Genomic DNA, 17,049 nt, shown 5'->3' on the forward strand with positions numbered 1-17,049 from the left:
TGTTTTATCGATGTGGTAATAATAGTATCGAATGTGTGCGAAGCAACTGTTTACTTTCAGAAAGCCTGGAACGTATAACATACAGATGTTATTGACATATTCGGAATATCCGTTCAATTACGCCTTTGGCCATAAATGGTCTGTGTAATGTATAGTACGGTATGATAATGCAAACAAGCTACCATAGAGCAATAATTTGAATTCACTTTTATGTATTTGTTTTATTGTCGTTTGACAGTACTGACAACAGGTCATTGGTAGCATGCCGCTATGTGAGCTAAGTCAACTTTGCTTCGCTTGCGGTGTGGCTTGCGATACAATGGCGATGCACGTTTTTAATGATTGAACATACGCGAATCGCGCGTTTGCATCCATGCAACCGCGTATAAATCGCTAGTGTCACGATGCAATAGCGCGTTTCACAAAAACGCGTTTATATCGCTGCTAAAAGTGTCCGTGTGTAACCACTCTACAGTGCTAACAAACGATGTTTACACGCACTTTAATATAAATACAATTAGAGTAAATAATTCGTTTGACAAAAACTTACGTCGAAATAAATATTTTCAAAAACAAACGTCCACATTAATGAACTGATAATAAATATGTACTTTCATTGTATTTATATTGTGATAATAAAAGAATGACAACATTCTGTGAAGCTGTGATTACACGCACGGGCGGTGTTAGCAGGAAAAACATGCTTTCAAAAGATTTTTAAGTCAAGTAAATTTCTTAAACAACATGACTTAAGGCTGGATTTACGTTTTCTATTTGTCAGATCTTGTTTTTTGCGAATTTAAAAGCAAAAGTCATGCGTTTTGTAAACAAATTCATCAAGGTTCAGAAGACTATGTGTATTTTTGGCTATCTTTTTGATGCTAAAATTTTCGTATTAAATGTTATAAAATGTACACTAAGCTTTATAAGATAGACTCCAATTTTAAAGAAAAAAATTAACGCAATTAGGTACAAAACTACAGTCAAACGAATATGAACTTTATATAAACTTTTGTAGTTTAGTAGACTTTTTATTTCAACATTAAGTTTTATAATCTTGAGGTATATTTTGCAAATAAGATTCTAATAAAATGTCATTTGTTTTTTAAATCTAAAAGTGTCTAGTCTAATGGGAAACATCGCTATAAAAATCAATTGAGCTGTTTATAGCACCCTTATTGGGTATTTCTTTCTTACCCCTCTAGGTTTTACCACGAAATTTTTCTATTGTATTTTTTTTTATTTTACGACTAATATAACGGTTTTTGAAACGCACACATGCAAGTATCGTGCATACATTTTAAAAATTTGATGATTTTTTGCATCGTGAATGTCGCAATTCACAAAAAAATTAAATCATGACGTGTGTAAGCCCAACTACGACACTTAGCATAGCATTTTTCAACAGAACTCTAATGTTCATACATATAGTATAAAAGTCGGAGTTCTCTCAAAATGGCCAGGTACTTTAACGATCACGTAATTGCATACCTTATACTACTTATTATCTTAATCAGATCCATAAGCGTCACGCTCGTAACGAAATTATCATCGATTTTTATAGAAAACGACAATTTTCTTAACATTGTTCTAAACCGGTATAAACCAGACAAAAGCACTGTATGTACAGTAAAATATTCATTTAAATTAAAGCAACAGTGCAATATTATACTACAATTTGCATAGCCAATTCTTTACCACAGTTAAATAGCACGTAAGAACATTCTAAAGTTTATTCACGTAGTAAATTGGTTATATAAATATTTTATAAGGCCGATCAATACGACCTGAAGCTAATTTAAGAGCAATTTCAGTGCAAGAAACTAAATTTTGTTGGTTTTCAAGAAAAGATGAAAAGTGCCCCAAACCAAAAAAGTAAATTCTATTAACTTATTACCAGATATAGGAATAGGCAGTTATTTAAACTTCAAGTATGTATAGTGGTAGTTGTTATTATTTTGATGTTTAGCAATTAATTCAAAAAGGCATTGTTATATATTTAGATGAAAAGTTTTGTCATTGTAATTAAAAATATAACAATAAAATTATTAATACAAAGATCAAACACTAAGAAAAAACTTTGATCCGGCTGGATTCGAACCAGCGCCTTCAGCATACCGTTTTGATTTTTTGCCTTTTATTTTTCATCATTCCTGGATTTCGGACGGAGGTACTATCCGCTCTATATTATCACATCTATAAAATTATACCCTACCTATTCCTGTCTCTACGTATTACATAGTTATATTCAGAATGCGCTAAATTTTTTTACACGCGTCAGTTTTTTAATCTATCTTTCTGATTAATTAGATGATTTTGAAATAGGCCGATTTCTAGAAAACCATCGTTTATGTTCTGTTTTTCTATTCTACCACTTCACTTTAATATATGCAACAGCCATAGTAAAAAAATATACGAATTAATGAAAATGCCTTTAAAATAGTTTCAATACATTTTTTCTGATATTGTGTTATTGTAATCACTACGGATTAATTAGAGCTGGATAACGCTTAAGCACTTTATAATTTCCTCTTGCCGTTCATTTTATCGGCTGTATTATCCGATATTATTACTTTATCGATAGCATTAACAACAAAACATTGAACATTACGTACCACTTCTTTTACTTATATGGAACGTTGCAAGGTAAAAAAGGCTAAACGATATTTTCAAAATTGAATGAATGAATGTATGCAAATTCAGAAATAAAATCGTTGAAGCAAATATCAATCTATTACTTCAGAACTAGAATTATTTAGCCTGAACAAAACTTGAGCGATAGACTTGGGTATCGATTGATCGACCCCCTTACTTAATTATAGATTTAAAGTTCATTTGTTTTTTAGTAAAATGTTGATAAAACAACTAATTGCAACATCTTTTTTTTAGGCTTTTGGACAATTAAAAAGTACTTCGCGGATGTAATACATAAAACTTGAAGTCGATATTCGTATTATAAAAACGTCATTCTCTCAGTTAGTTGGTTTTAAGGAGTATTGCAATATTATTTACTTTGTTTAGGCTTTTGAAGAATTTGGAAAGTACTTTGTAGACGCAATACACAAAACAATAAATATGTTCATATGATTAAGTTCGATAATCGAATTATAAAAAGGGCATCATCAGGTTCCCTGTGCGAAAAGATCAATGATTTTATTTCTCTCAGTGGAGTTGCATAAAAGAAGTAGTGCAATATGATTTACTTTGTTTAGGCAAATGGAAAATAATCTGAAGACACAATTAATAAAACAACACTGGTGTCAATATGAATGAGTTCAATAAACGCATTATAAAAACGGCATCATCAGGTTCCCTGTACGAACAGATTAATGCTTTTATTTCTCTCAATTCTGGAAATGCTAATCGCCCGAACCAGTTGATAGTTCGCGGGGAGCGCGTACCTTCTAAGAAACGAAAGCGAGATATCTGCTAGGGTTGTGCAGCATCGCTTGTTTTATCAGGTATTTACTTAGCGAAGGACAATCGATTCGATCTTACCGTGAAGTTGTACTCGTAATATCATATAAGACAAGATACTTTTTAGCTGCATTTTTATTGAGTAGAAAGAACAACAGGCATTGAACTGGAAATAATGTCTAATCAATTACTCTTTTTTGAAATTCTATTGGATACACCCTCGTGATTTATCCATGAATTGAGTAGGCAAAATTGAATTAAATTGTTTATTAGTGAGCTATTTTAGTTATCAGTTAAATCAAAATTAGGATAAGATCTTTAGACAGATTACCTAATTGCAATTTCTTGAAATTCAATCGTACTGATAAGCGTTCGTAAGTCAACTCTTTAATTGATTTCGAGTCAAATGGGGCAATCAGTGCGATGAGTTCCCAGCACTACGGGGGCTAGTGAGAAGTGTGATTATCGTAATAACCTCCCGGAACAGGCGGAGGGCTCTTTCCGATCTCCATTTGTAAACATATACACAGATGTTCCGTGACGTGAAAAAAACTGTGAGATGATTGATGCTGTGCGTTTTGGTAATACGCATCTTTGATTTTCGAGAACGCAATTAAGCAGCGTAAGAGAGGCTTATTTATTAAAAGTTATAATTTAAAATTGTAGAAGAGAAACAAAAAATTAATGTTTTTTTTTTTCAAGGAAGTGGTCCAATGGTAGTAATTTGAAATACGGTTTGTGTAGAGATTATTACGATAAACGAGAGTTTAGAACCCAATTCAAGAGAAAACATTTAAATTAGAAAACGTCGAAGGCGTGAAGCGTTCTTAAGAATGTTCCAATTTACCCAGAAACGAGATTAAAACGCGCGTTACGTAAGAAACAATCAATGCCTGATGGCTTCCTGGAGTAAATTAATATCTTAGTCCGAAGTGTGTATTGGGCAATTATCTTGATTCTTTGAACGACATTAAGATATTTCTCAAAATCGTAGGAGTCCACTTTAAAAATCTATTTCTTTTTTTCAAAATATCTTAATTTATATACACACCCACCCGGATGGAAGTTCAACTCGCCTTGCATTTTAATTTTCAAGGAGTTAGAACGCACAAATATTGTTATTATCCAAGAATAAGTATTCTGCGATTTTGGTTCGGAAAATGACATTTTGTGCACCAGTTTTAAAATGAGACTATCAGCGCAAAAGTGGTGTAATCCAGATTCAATTTTTTTTCTGCAATATTATTTTAAATTACAGTAAAATACACGTTCATGTATTTATTTTCTATAGTGTCATATACCACTAAAACCACCATTTAAAGTACAGTACCATTTAAAGTTATTTGTAGAAAAAGGTTAATGTGGGTTACACCACTATTGCGTTGATATCCTCAAATATTGTTTTAAGACATTTAATACTGAAAATGCAAGGTGGCTCGAATTATGTGCCCGGGAGTGTACTTATATGTCTATGTTCTAAGATGTGACTGTTCCTTGAGGATGTTCCTTTATGTGAATCCAAAATATTTCGATCGTTCTCTGGTTGATATTCACTGCCTAATTTCCGGAGCATAATTAATTATTTAAGTATTCACATGACATAAATATCGTCGGTGATAGTGCAATTACGCGTAACTGGCATTTGATTGTAGTTTCCATTTCGGTAATTTAGTTACCAAATCAAATACGCGTAAATATCGTGGCAACCAAATTAGCGTGATTTACGGGAATCTATTGTTATCAGTCAATGGACAACATGAATTAATGCTTGGTGTGCAAAAATGAAAGGCGTAGCCCTTGAAATAACAAAGTAATAACGTTAAATCCCTCTCCTGAGAAATTTGGTTTAGTGCAGATACGCGCCTTTGCACTATCCCCGACAATATTATAATTTATTAAAGCTCATATAGTCAAACACTTCAATAATAAAAAAATGCCACAGAAATTAAGCAGATAACATTAATACTCCTATCTAGTCCTCCTATCTATTGTAATGTTTAAATAACCATGCCAATTGCCTGGTCTCAAAGTAAATTCAATGGCCTAGAGAAATTAACTCCGCAGCACTATTCACAACATCCATACTCTCGAAGTTTGTCAACGAAAACACGGGCCCATTCGAAACTTGATAGTTACAAACTAAGAATGTATGACAATGCGATTTATATTCTTATTTGCACGTAGTTGAGCAAAAAGGCTCCAATCCACAAAATTATCAAAAAATTTGTTACATGTATCAAACGCTTCCTAAAGTCTAACCTCGTAGATCAGCAAAAAAAAATCCAACATATAAACGTAAATAAATAAAAATCCAACATATAAACAAATAAATATCTCCTGCCATATCTCGAAAGTTACTGGATGTGTATTGGATCATTTTTGTTAAACTACGTCCAGTTTTAGCCCCGATCGATCGAAACTAAAATCGTCTTATAGTGGGAAAACGTCTGTAACTACTGATATCGTGCTTCGAGAGTAGGGCTCCAGACTAGAACCAAAGAAACGTTCGTATGTCAAATTGGTGTTACCAGGAATTGAATCCGGGACTCTATATTAGAACTCACGGTGCTGGACCAGCAAGACCGCCAAATTTTAATAAATTATTTATCATTATTATTTATGACCAGCAGTAATTCGTATAATCGTGTTCAATTCTTTAAATACGTGTATAATTTAAAATATTACATGTTTAATTTAAACCTCAAGTCCGTAACTGTCTCTAACTTATTTTTGGATAACCTTTTTTTTTAAGTCAAAAGAACATTTATTAAACAATTTATATATTGAACGAGATTTGTTTACACAATAAGTAAGATTCTATTTTCGAAATACCATAAATGGGAAAGGCGGTCTTATATCCTTTTTTTTAATACCTTTAGGCAAAAGCTCACTCCCACTCATTCTCACTGGATGAATGCTGTGCTGCCGAAGATTCTTCTCCCGGTTCGGGTATGACGCTGGCGAGGGTATGTAGTACTGTTCCGCTAGAACGTTCAGCTCCAGAGATTCCGCGACGCCGCATTGATAACTTGGCATGAAGGTCAGCCATAAGGTCTCCACCGCTTGGTTTCTTGTCCTGTTAAAGAAATTGCTTACTTGAATTTGGTACACGGAAAAAGTAACACGAGTGTTAATACCTGCTGCTTATTAGTAGAGAACGAGACTAGACCCCTAGTTGATATCATGATATTCAGTAAAAATCAATATGACATACATATGTTTTTAGTAGAAATACTTTTCGGCTAACGGTACAGAAAAACATAGTGATGGTGACATTCGAAGAAGCTTTATAACCCAAGGAAAACTTATCGAGTCCCCAGTTCGGATTGGGTCAGAGTGGCGGACGAATGTTGGCACTAGCCGAATCGCACATCATTATGACTGGCGCCACGTTGTTTTTAAAACATCTTTTAACAGTATGTTTATTTAAGATACCGAGCACAGACTAGATAACCAATTATCTGGTCTGTAATACCAAGTGACAGAACGAACAAGAACGAAACAACAAAATGTTGTTGAAGTTCGGTAAAATTTTACTTAAAAACCTCAAATCTTTGGCAATTTGGGTATTTTCAAGGTTAGAGTGAATGGGTATTTTCCACAAAGCATGTATAACCGTCATCCACATTTCTATTAGACAAGATTGGAAAGAAATGTAAGCAGTGCTGCCAGATAGTATGCAACTATCTGGCAACACTGCTTACATTTTTCGCAACTCTTGACCTTCTCGCGTAATATGAAGTAGCTTTTGTTTTTGAAGACAATTTACGTAACTTTTGAGGACAAGAAAAGGTCTAATTTTTTTTCAACTACATAATAATAATAATAATGACATGCCTGTCTTTAGCAGTTGCAGTATCACTCACGAACTTTAAATCGCAAAGATCTGAGGGGTACTGCCACTGCGCCCGTCATACGTTGACAAATCCTATGTGCTTGTAATTTCAATTAAGGAGGCGAATTAAAACCCTAACAGATTCAATTCTACGCTATAAACACATTATTCTGCCTCGTTCGCTTTATACCTTTTCAATCTATTCGCATCCGGTTCGAAAAGCAGAGATAAAAAGTCGAGGATCCAAGCCTTTAGAAAAAAAAAGGAAGATTTTATCTCCGGGAATGAGGCGAGAGTAATAAATTAACGTTTGAGGTTGAAAGTCGAGTTTTATCTATACTGAATTGTAGAATCGTGTCGCGTGGTGAGTAACTATTTGAAAATTCTGTGGCAGAGTTCTTCAATTATATTATGTACTTTAGCAAGTCGGCCTAGTGTCTATTACTATTTATTCCTGGACAATTGCTCTGAAGGTCTTACTGGCAACTTACAATAGAGTTGACATTCCTTGGTTTGCAAGTTTATCTGATCAGTTAATAAAAAAAAAACAATTAAATTTTTTTCTAATATGTTACTCCGACACGAAAAAAAAACTTGTATCCAAGAACACTATTTATTCCGTTCAGATTCCAAACCCTTACAGGTTAAACGTGAAATGTGTGCAAAAGTTCAATTTAAACAATATTTTATAAATGTCTATTTTATAGGTAAATAAGGTACACTTAAAATTGCCTTTAAAATTGCCTTATGACATTAAGTCCCCCATTTGTACTTCAGTGTATTGTACAATACGTCATACTGATTAAACTCTACTGCTCTTCATATCATAAGATTCCCCTGGGAAGAATGACTAAGGGTCGTATTCTAGAACTCTACTCAATGCTCAAGTCGGGATTTGAGTATGGTTTAAAGCACTCGAAATCATACTCAAGTCCCTGCCATTAGGGTCGTATTTCCAGTGCTTGTGTTTCCAGTACAATCCTGACTTGAGCATTGAATAGAGTTCTAGAATACGACTCCTAGACACTCTAGGAGTTGCTCTATGTAAATAAACATTTATCATTTCGATTATTTATTTCAAATATCACGGACCAGACAAACTACATGAGCTAAACGGGTCATTAACATGGATTTTTGTCATCTAAGTACGCAGAAACTGTAATATTAACTTTTAGTACAAAGTATACGTATACATTGACCCTTAAATGAATTTGCACCTTTTTAACCGACTTCGAAAAGGGGAGGAGGTTCTCAATTCGTTTTTAATTTTTTTTCTATATATAACGCGATAACTCCGGCAAACTTTGTGAACCGATGTGGCTGATTCTTTTTTTTTAAAGAGGGTATCCTCAGCGATGGTCCCATTTAAATTGAAAGAAATTATTCCACCTCTAAGGATGGCAAACTAGGAGACGAAGCTGTTTTCGCACACTTTACGGTTACGGTAATTGATTTCAATAATACTTGGCAAATAAATGTAATTCCACGAACTTTTGAAGTCTGTTTTTTTAGTACTCTGTACGTAGATTATTTAATGTGCCAGACGACCGCGTCCATTGCCTGGTCACAAACTAGAGCATTCCCTGTACTATGAGTACCAGAGTAACAGAATTTACAACACACACAAACACTTCGGGGCAATACTCTAAATACCTACCTACCATTTTAAAAGCTTCTGTTCCCCAAGTTTAATCAATATGACGATTTCAAGTGTAATTAGCTTACCTATGAAATAAAGATAATTTGAGTTTGAAATGTTTGGACATAGCGTTTTTACCGTTAACCGTAAAGGACCGTTTACACGGGGCCAATCGACGAGCCATTCCATTAAGCCAAGCCATTATTGGCGTCATGTGAGACAATCCATTATGGAGTGTCTCCAGACTAGCGATAAAAACAATCCACTAAATTAGAACGATATCTAATTTTTCGTTTAAATACCTTCCCCCACCACACGTGCATTGAATTGGCATATGTAAAGGCCTTGTGTGAACGCGCATCCTGAGCCACTCCACTAGTTTGCCTTGCCGTTTAGTAAAGAATCTTAAACAAACTTATTGTATTACTGGCTGTAGTGTAGAAAGACGTTGCGACTTTCATACTTTTCACTAGACTTGGTTATGTGGAATGGCTTGTCTAATGGTCCGGTGTAAATGCGCCATAACCAAGGTAGTTAAATGTACTTGAGCTGCAAACGACTTACACCATTTTATACGTCAGACTGTCATATCGTACTCTGCTCTAGTACAATACAATAATGATCATAAACTGAGTGTTGAATAATTAGCAGCAACCTTACCCTTCTAAACCGGAACGCAGTAATGATCACTTTACTGCTTATCGGCAGAAATAGGTATGGTGACAGTACTTCCCTGGACGAACTCTTTCACAAGAAGCTCTACTGCTACTACTCTAAGACATATAGTACCTAAAATTGAAATATATCGTATTGTTACATTATGTAATTCCGAGAATTACATTTCGGCGTAAATATACGTTTTAATGATAATAAAAGTATTAATGTAGATAACGATATTTATAATTTTCGAACGAAATATGACACTGATTAAATTATGAACAAAGGCGTATTGAAACGTTGTATATAATGTTCTCGGTATCCATATTTAGTGCTGAAATCTGGGTAATTGTCCACGTTTGTTACGAAGAAGTGGGTAGTTTAACGTTCATTCCTGAGAAGCAAAAGCGGCTGGTGCAAACTACGAGCACCGGTTTATCCAAACAAGGCATTATGTGATTCGAAAGCAGTGTCAGCTTTGTTACCTTTTTAGTTACATACCGACGTGTTTTGTTGAGAAAATCAATGTTATAGAGAACAACATAGTCGTAATTGTGAACTCAAAAATATACTTGGATTTTAATTAAGGTACTTGTTTATTATTGGCACAGCTACAGAATACAAATTATTATTGCTAATAGAAATTACTGTTGCTGAATTAAATCTGCATTACACTAACAGCTATGCACAGCATTATATTAGCTTAAAATAAGATTCCGGAGCATATATTAAGATTACCATTTCCTAAGTTTAAAACTTACATTAAAAGTATTTTAATTGAAAATACATATTACAAAATTGTAGACTACGTGTTAGATAAAGATGTATAGAAAGACAACATGAATCTAGATACACAAATATGATTCCAAATGTATTCTAGCAGCATTTAAGAAAATTTGAAAAGAGCAATCGCTAGAGTTTCTTGCACGTTCTCAGGGAAGTCGGCACAATGTTAAGGTCGGCAGACTAAAGCACATAACTAAAAAAAGTGCTTCATTTGTTAATATATAATTATGTATTTTTTTTTGTGTTGTTTTTAGTGTTGTAAGTTAAATAACCTCTAGAATAAAGTTCGAAATTTATGAATTAACAAATGAATTGGACTTATGTGCCAGTGAATGTATTAATTTAAATTAATGATGTTGGATTTTGACTTATGTGCTTTAGTCCGGCGACCCTAAGCACGAGCAGTAGCTTAAAAAAATGACGTTTTCAAGTGTAAAAATTTTACCTGTGGAGTAAATGATTGTTTGACTTTGAGCTAAAAAATTAATTAACAAATACAATACAATAATATGACAGGGGGAGACTACAACTAATAAATTATAATTTAAATTACCCTACCAAATTAACGAAAGTAACGGTGTAAAATTTACTACAGCGTTATGTTACGATTGGAAGATTTCAAAAATGTGAGATAACTTTGAAAATATATAAAAGATAAGGTGGCAGTACTTTCCTGGACGTACTCTCTCACAAGGAGCTCATTTGCTAATAAAATAACAAATCTGAATTCGATTGTAAACATGTATCAGACACGTCATGCTTCTAGCTAATGTGGATGCGTAAATTTTACTTACGTAATTTATTGCCTAAGTTCAAGTAAAAATCACACGAATACGAACACTTTGTCCTTGGCACATAAAAGTTAAACAGAAAGACGGCGGGGAGAGCAGCGAGTGCAATTTAAACATTTGGAGAGGTCCAGCGACCGCTGTGTCCACGCCCATTACCGGGAATCAAGCGGACAGAAAAAAACACACAACTACCATTCTACGCAGTGCAAACGTCCGTCCGATTCGTTCCACCCATATTAAATTCATCGTAAATGTTATGATATTTTTATAAGACGTACTTTGAATGAAGGAAAAGGTGTTTGTCGTAAACTTTGACTCTAACATTGTAAAACATTAGTCTTATATCTGTTGATTTATTAATCATTTATTTCTTTATGATACACAGATTACAAATCACAAGAACGGATTTTGAATCACTCTGATCGGCCTTGAGGCATATTTATTTTTATAATTTTTACGTTACTCATGCAATATAGTTTGTAAATACGCCTATGTAGACCAACACGTATAAAGAAAAAAACCTAATAATATTAATAAATTTAACAAGTGTGTCTAGTTTAAAAAATATGATTTTTTTTAGAATATGAAGTGACAGGACGAACACGTTGTGCGCCTTGTGTTAAGTAACACGCCTGTCTATAACAGTTGCAGTGCCACACAGAGCTTTAAATCGCAAAGATCTGAGGGGCACTGCGCTCGTCACCGTGAGACGTAAGTTGACAAGTTCCATGTGCCTGTAATTTCTAAATGCACGCATTACTGCTTGGCGGCAGAAATAGATAAAGTGGCAGTACTGCCTTGGGCTAACTCTTTCACAAGGAGCTCTAATGCAAAAAAAAAACTAAATGAAATGAAATAAAAAATATGCAGACTGAACACTACGGGTAGTTCGCACGCAACCCGTAGTGGATCTGCGTGGTAAACACACAGATTTGGGATCACTTCGGTACCTTCAAATAATAATAAATTCAATAAGATGTTCAGGAAGTAAGCCAAATGTAACTTAAGATCTCTCAGAGGAAACCATTGGTTATTATTTTATAAACATACGAAAACTGTATAGTATTTCAATAAACCATTGTGTGAATGATTAATGAATAACATTTGCTGAGATATTTTCAAAACTCCACACGTAAATGGATCAAAACATTGAAACCGGCAAATCGGTCCAAAATAGCGTGTCAGTTGTCCCAATCTTTCAAAAGAATTCGTGGAAACACGATTGAAATTACGTTCTCACAGAAAACTCAAAAATTACTATTGGGTTTTTCAAAAAGTCCATGTGGTATCAAAATGAAAATACCAAACTTTAAGCAATTATGTACTACCCATATTGATCTACAATATGTTGCCATCTTTCGGGTCATTTTAGAATTCCTTATTTGATAAAAAATCCTGACTTTTTTAATTCTATCTTTAAAAAAAAAATCAACTTTTAAGTTGGATAAGCAAACTTTCGCTTTGTTCGTTACGTCTATTTGCCTCCGTGGCCGAACGGTTACCATGACTGCCGGGTCCCGGGTTTGATTCCCGTGCCGGGAGAAATATTTGTATGGACCATATTTATTTTTCTCGTGAGTTTGGGTGTAATTTATGGTTGTATATGTGTGTGTCCATAGCACCGCGATACAGAATTTGATATGATAAAAAAATAGAAATCTGTTAACGGAAAGTGAGTGAAATTCAATAAACCAGATCCAGCCTCTAATATTACACACTTAGAGGTGGAATATATTCGCGTAACGATTGAGTGTGATGAATAATTGCGTAACGTACACAAACAAATTGAGAACCTCATACTTTTTTCAAGTCGGTTGCAAATATCAGTGTCTTTTAACGATCTCTCCCGTATCAAAGTCGTGTCCATTCAAAAAATTAATTTAAGCTTCCCGCCTAAATATATTATTTTTAAAACGCCCATAGACAACATTTTAAAAGAAAAGAGTTATTTTTTTTGGTGGAAGTTAGCTAAACTAAACACAAACTGAAATAATGAAAAAAAAAAAAGGAATGAGGTAAGTCGATAAATTTTTTGTGTATTTGGTGTTTGAAGCAAAGGTTCTGTCGTATAGTTTTATTTTTTTGACGTACTATGAAACATTTAACATATCATTAATTTATTGGTTTCAAAAAGGTAATAACACTGAAATGTCAATTCATTGCCTATGATTAAAATTGATACTTTATGAATGAATACACACACTATTCATTACTTCATTAAATTATCGAAAAGTTTTTATCTATATACCTTATCTCTAGCAAATACAGTCTAATGAAGTAACCTTTGTACATTGACGCAAAAAATTATTGTATTAAAAAAATGTTTTTCCGCTCATTTCTCACAGATAAACGGTGATGTGGTGTTATTTTTACTTTAATTTCATGTATTCACTTAAACAAAAGTCATTCATTTAAAAGCGTTATATTTTGTAGATTTTTATGAACTGTTCCAGGGATCATCTTAGATTATGGTAGCAAAGGCCGCACGGACTTTTTGGCCAACCTGTTAAAAATGAATCATGCATACTTAGCATTGACTTACAAATAAATGGACGACAGGTCTAATACAAAAACCACGAAAAAAATGTCCCAAGTCAACCTATTTAAACGTAGTGACATGTAAAGGAATATGAAAGAGCTAAAACGTTGAATTTAAATTGTAATGTAATCGCAGTACTGTCTAATTTTGCTTGCTTCGCTGTCAGTCGAACAAACGAAGACTAAATCGTGAATGACGCTCTGTATACGATTTTAACGCCCTATAAGTTCGGACACTTTTTAGCGCGGACCCGACGTCCATATAATTGTAAGTCGATGATGCATAGCAATACTGTCAAAAGTTTGTGGCGCTTTGGAAGTTATTATTAAGTCTATGGGAGTTATATTATTTTCAAAAAGCACCGAGCACAACATTCAGTAAAATTCCGTATAGTCTCCATTATGTTGATACAGGAGTAACGCATTCAATGGGCAACTAAAGAATACCACAGTACAAGCCGTCAATAATAGAGCACAATGCGCACAAGCAGGTCAGTAGCGAGCTAATACAATCCCCCACGTACAGAAAAATTCCTAAAATTTCGGCGTCGCCGTGTTCTATAGAAACATTAAATCCATGGATCTCTCAGCCTTTGTTCCGTGAAAAGCGGCAATTAGTAGCGCATTTTATTCATAAACACGATTCAATTGTGTTTCATGATTATGTTATTACCAACCATTAAGTACTGATTTATTGAGGAAAACCCTTTTAACACATGCACATATATCAACTCGAACTGATTCATCGATTGATATAATACATCCGCGTTTACGACGTAGTGGTACAGTGAACCGTTGGTTATTTTAAGAATCAGTACAGTCTTGGTCGTATAGAATAGGTACAAAGACAGCTTTATAGGGAAATATGGAACAAATATTGTAGTTATATAGAAACATAGTCGCTCTAACAACCGTGCGTGCACCCACAAGTTCAACACGATATAGTTAGTTCTACAGACGGAGAGGTAACAACAAAATAAACACGAGAACGCTTACTTATCTCTCTATTTTGAATGTAAGCCTGCAATAGCAAATTGATAAGAGCTTAATAGCTTTCGACAAACTATTACTTACGAGTTATTGATTTCAAACTTTGTAACTAAAGCCAGTTTCATAAATTGATATAGTGCATTCACTTGTATTTCGAATTTCACTGGTGGGAATTTAAGTAATTCCCATTGGTATTTCCTATAGCTTCAAAAGTAAGGAGAATAATATTTCCTTTTTATCAAATAAAGTTTATTTAGTTATTAATAAAGTTTATTAAAAACTTTATTTGTATAAACAAACAGTTCTACAGTTGTAGAGCTCCCTGTGAAAGAGTACGTCCAGGGAAGTATTACAATCATACCTTCTTCTGCTGCCAAATAAACATTTTGTGACCTTAACACATTGACTTACAAATAAATGGACGACGGGTCTAACACAAAAACCACGAAAAAAATGTCCCAAGTCAACCTATTTAAACGCAGTGACATGTAAAGGAATATGAAAAAGCTAAAACGTTGAATTTAAATTGTAATGTCATCGCAGTACTGTCTAATTTTGCTTGCTTCGCTGTCAGTCGAACAAACGAAGACTAAAGCGTGAATGACGCTCTGTATACGATTTTAACGCCCTATAAGTTCGGACACTTTTTAGCGCGGACCCGACGTCCATATAATTGTAAGTCAATGCCTTAACACTAATAATATGAGCGTTATTGCGTTCCGGTGTAAAAGGTTTAAGGGTGCTGGTGAAATTACTGGCACATAGGACTTGTCAACTTATGTCTCAGGGTGACGGGCATAGTGGCAGTGCCCCTCAGATCTTTGCGATTAAAAGCTCTGAATGGCACTGCACTGTTGGGGACAAGCGTGCCGCTTACCACCAGACGCAAGACTTGTTCGTCCCTTCCTTGGTATCATAAAAAAAAATTGTACAATAACACTACTACCTTTGTTTATCTATGATTTCTTACATAAAAGAAGAGAGAGGAGTTATGTTAATTTATTATAACGTGTTAGTTACGACTTTACTAAATCACCGAGTTTCGCAGAAGTCTATGGTCATAATGCGAAATGTTGCTAATTAAGCATAAACCAGTGGATGGCGGATATCAACGGCCTTTAAGAGTCGGAAAGGAGGAAAATGGTTCGTAAACATCAAGAATTATGCGTGGGTGCACAGTCCACGTGGCCGGATGGGGTCGCCATACTTCGGTTTCGTTTAGGAATAACATACGTACGCATTACACACAGTAATTTAAATTGTGTAATCACAATGCGAATTTTGGGTAAAACACAACGTAAACGACAGTTAAAAATAGTAATATGAAAATTTTAAACAAACATTTATTCGTGGAGTCTCGTTAGATCAGCATTTTTTCTCTTGTTACTAGCTGGTGCCCGTGACTTTGTCTCCGTAGAATAATAATAATATGCCAGACAACCACACCAATTGCCTGGTTTCAAACTAGAGTGTTCCCTATACTATGAGTAGTAGAATCAATTTAGAAAAGTTCGTTTCTGAAATTGGTCTTACCGGAGATGAACCCGGAACCTCCTCATTCAGTGTCCACAGTGCATACCGTTGGTTCACCGAAGTGGTCATAATAACTTCGAATATAAGAATAATTACTAAGATTGTGTTCTCAATATAAACTTTCATCCTATGTCAACCCTTTAAGATTTGTTTTTGTGACAAAAAGTAACCTTATGTCCTTTTCCAAAGTTCCATCTATCTCTACACCAAAATGTATCAAAAATAGTTCAATGGTTTAGGCGTGAAATGTAACACAAAGAGTTACTTTTGCATTTATTATTATATATATATATATAGTTTGTTTATATATAGTTTGCATTGGTCATTCTTCTGAATCTGAACTCTTCTTTTATCTATAATTAAGAAAAATCATGCGCAATAAAAATAAAGCCACTCTAATTCACAAATTGCTCATCCATAATAACGTCCGTCCACGAAGATAAATGCGGTCAAAACCTACTTTTAATTACCGAATTACACTAATGTTCATTTCCAAGAAGTGGTCTCTACACCGGAATACGTTTAAGAGACGTCCTCGTGTTTAATAATAGTACTGATATTAAACTCTAATGTTTGTGTTTTCGGTCATTCTCGGTCTAGTGTTCACTACCTAATTTTCGTGGCAATTTTTATTATTTAAGTATTCAACTTTTTATCGTTCTATATTATTTAATATTCGAGCATTGTACCGTAAAATATTATTTAATAATTTCACGATAATATACTTGAATATTTCAATAATAAAAATTGCCAAGGAAATTAGGTAATGAAAGTCAAAGTCAAAAGTCTCAAAGTCAAAAGACAAAGTCAAATAATCATTTATTCCAAAGATAAAACTTTTACACTAGAAACTGTCATTTTTC

General features: G+C 34.1%; 1 protein-coding gene across 1 annotated transcript in view; it reads right to left on the reverse strand.

Moving 5' to 3' along the window:
* Positions 1 to 6,063: 6,063 nt before the first annotated feature.
* The window catches only part of LOC113240074 (WASH complex subunit 1-like), a 53,480-nt gene continuing 42,494 nt past the window's right edge, over positions 6,064 to 17,049 (reverse strand). Inside the window, exon 6 of the mRNA XM_026477282.1 lies at positions 6,064 to 6,493. Coding sequence (XP_026333067.1) covers positions 6,305 to 6,493 — 189 coding nt within the window. The 3' untranslated portion in view covers positions 6,064 to 6,304. The remainder of the gene's footprint in view (positions 6,494 to 17,049) is intronic.

This window comes from Hyposmocoma kahamanoa, unplaced genomic scaffold, assembly GCF_003589595.1.
Source record: "Hyposmocoma kahamanoa isolate Upper Pololo Valley unplaced genomic scaffold, ASM358959v1 119, whole genome shotgun sequence".
Classification (NCBI taxonomy): domain Eukaryota; kingdom Metazoa; phylum Arthropoda; class Insecta; order Lepidoptera; family Cosmopterigidae; genus Hyposmocoma; species Hyposmocoma kahamanoa.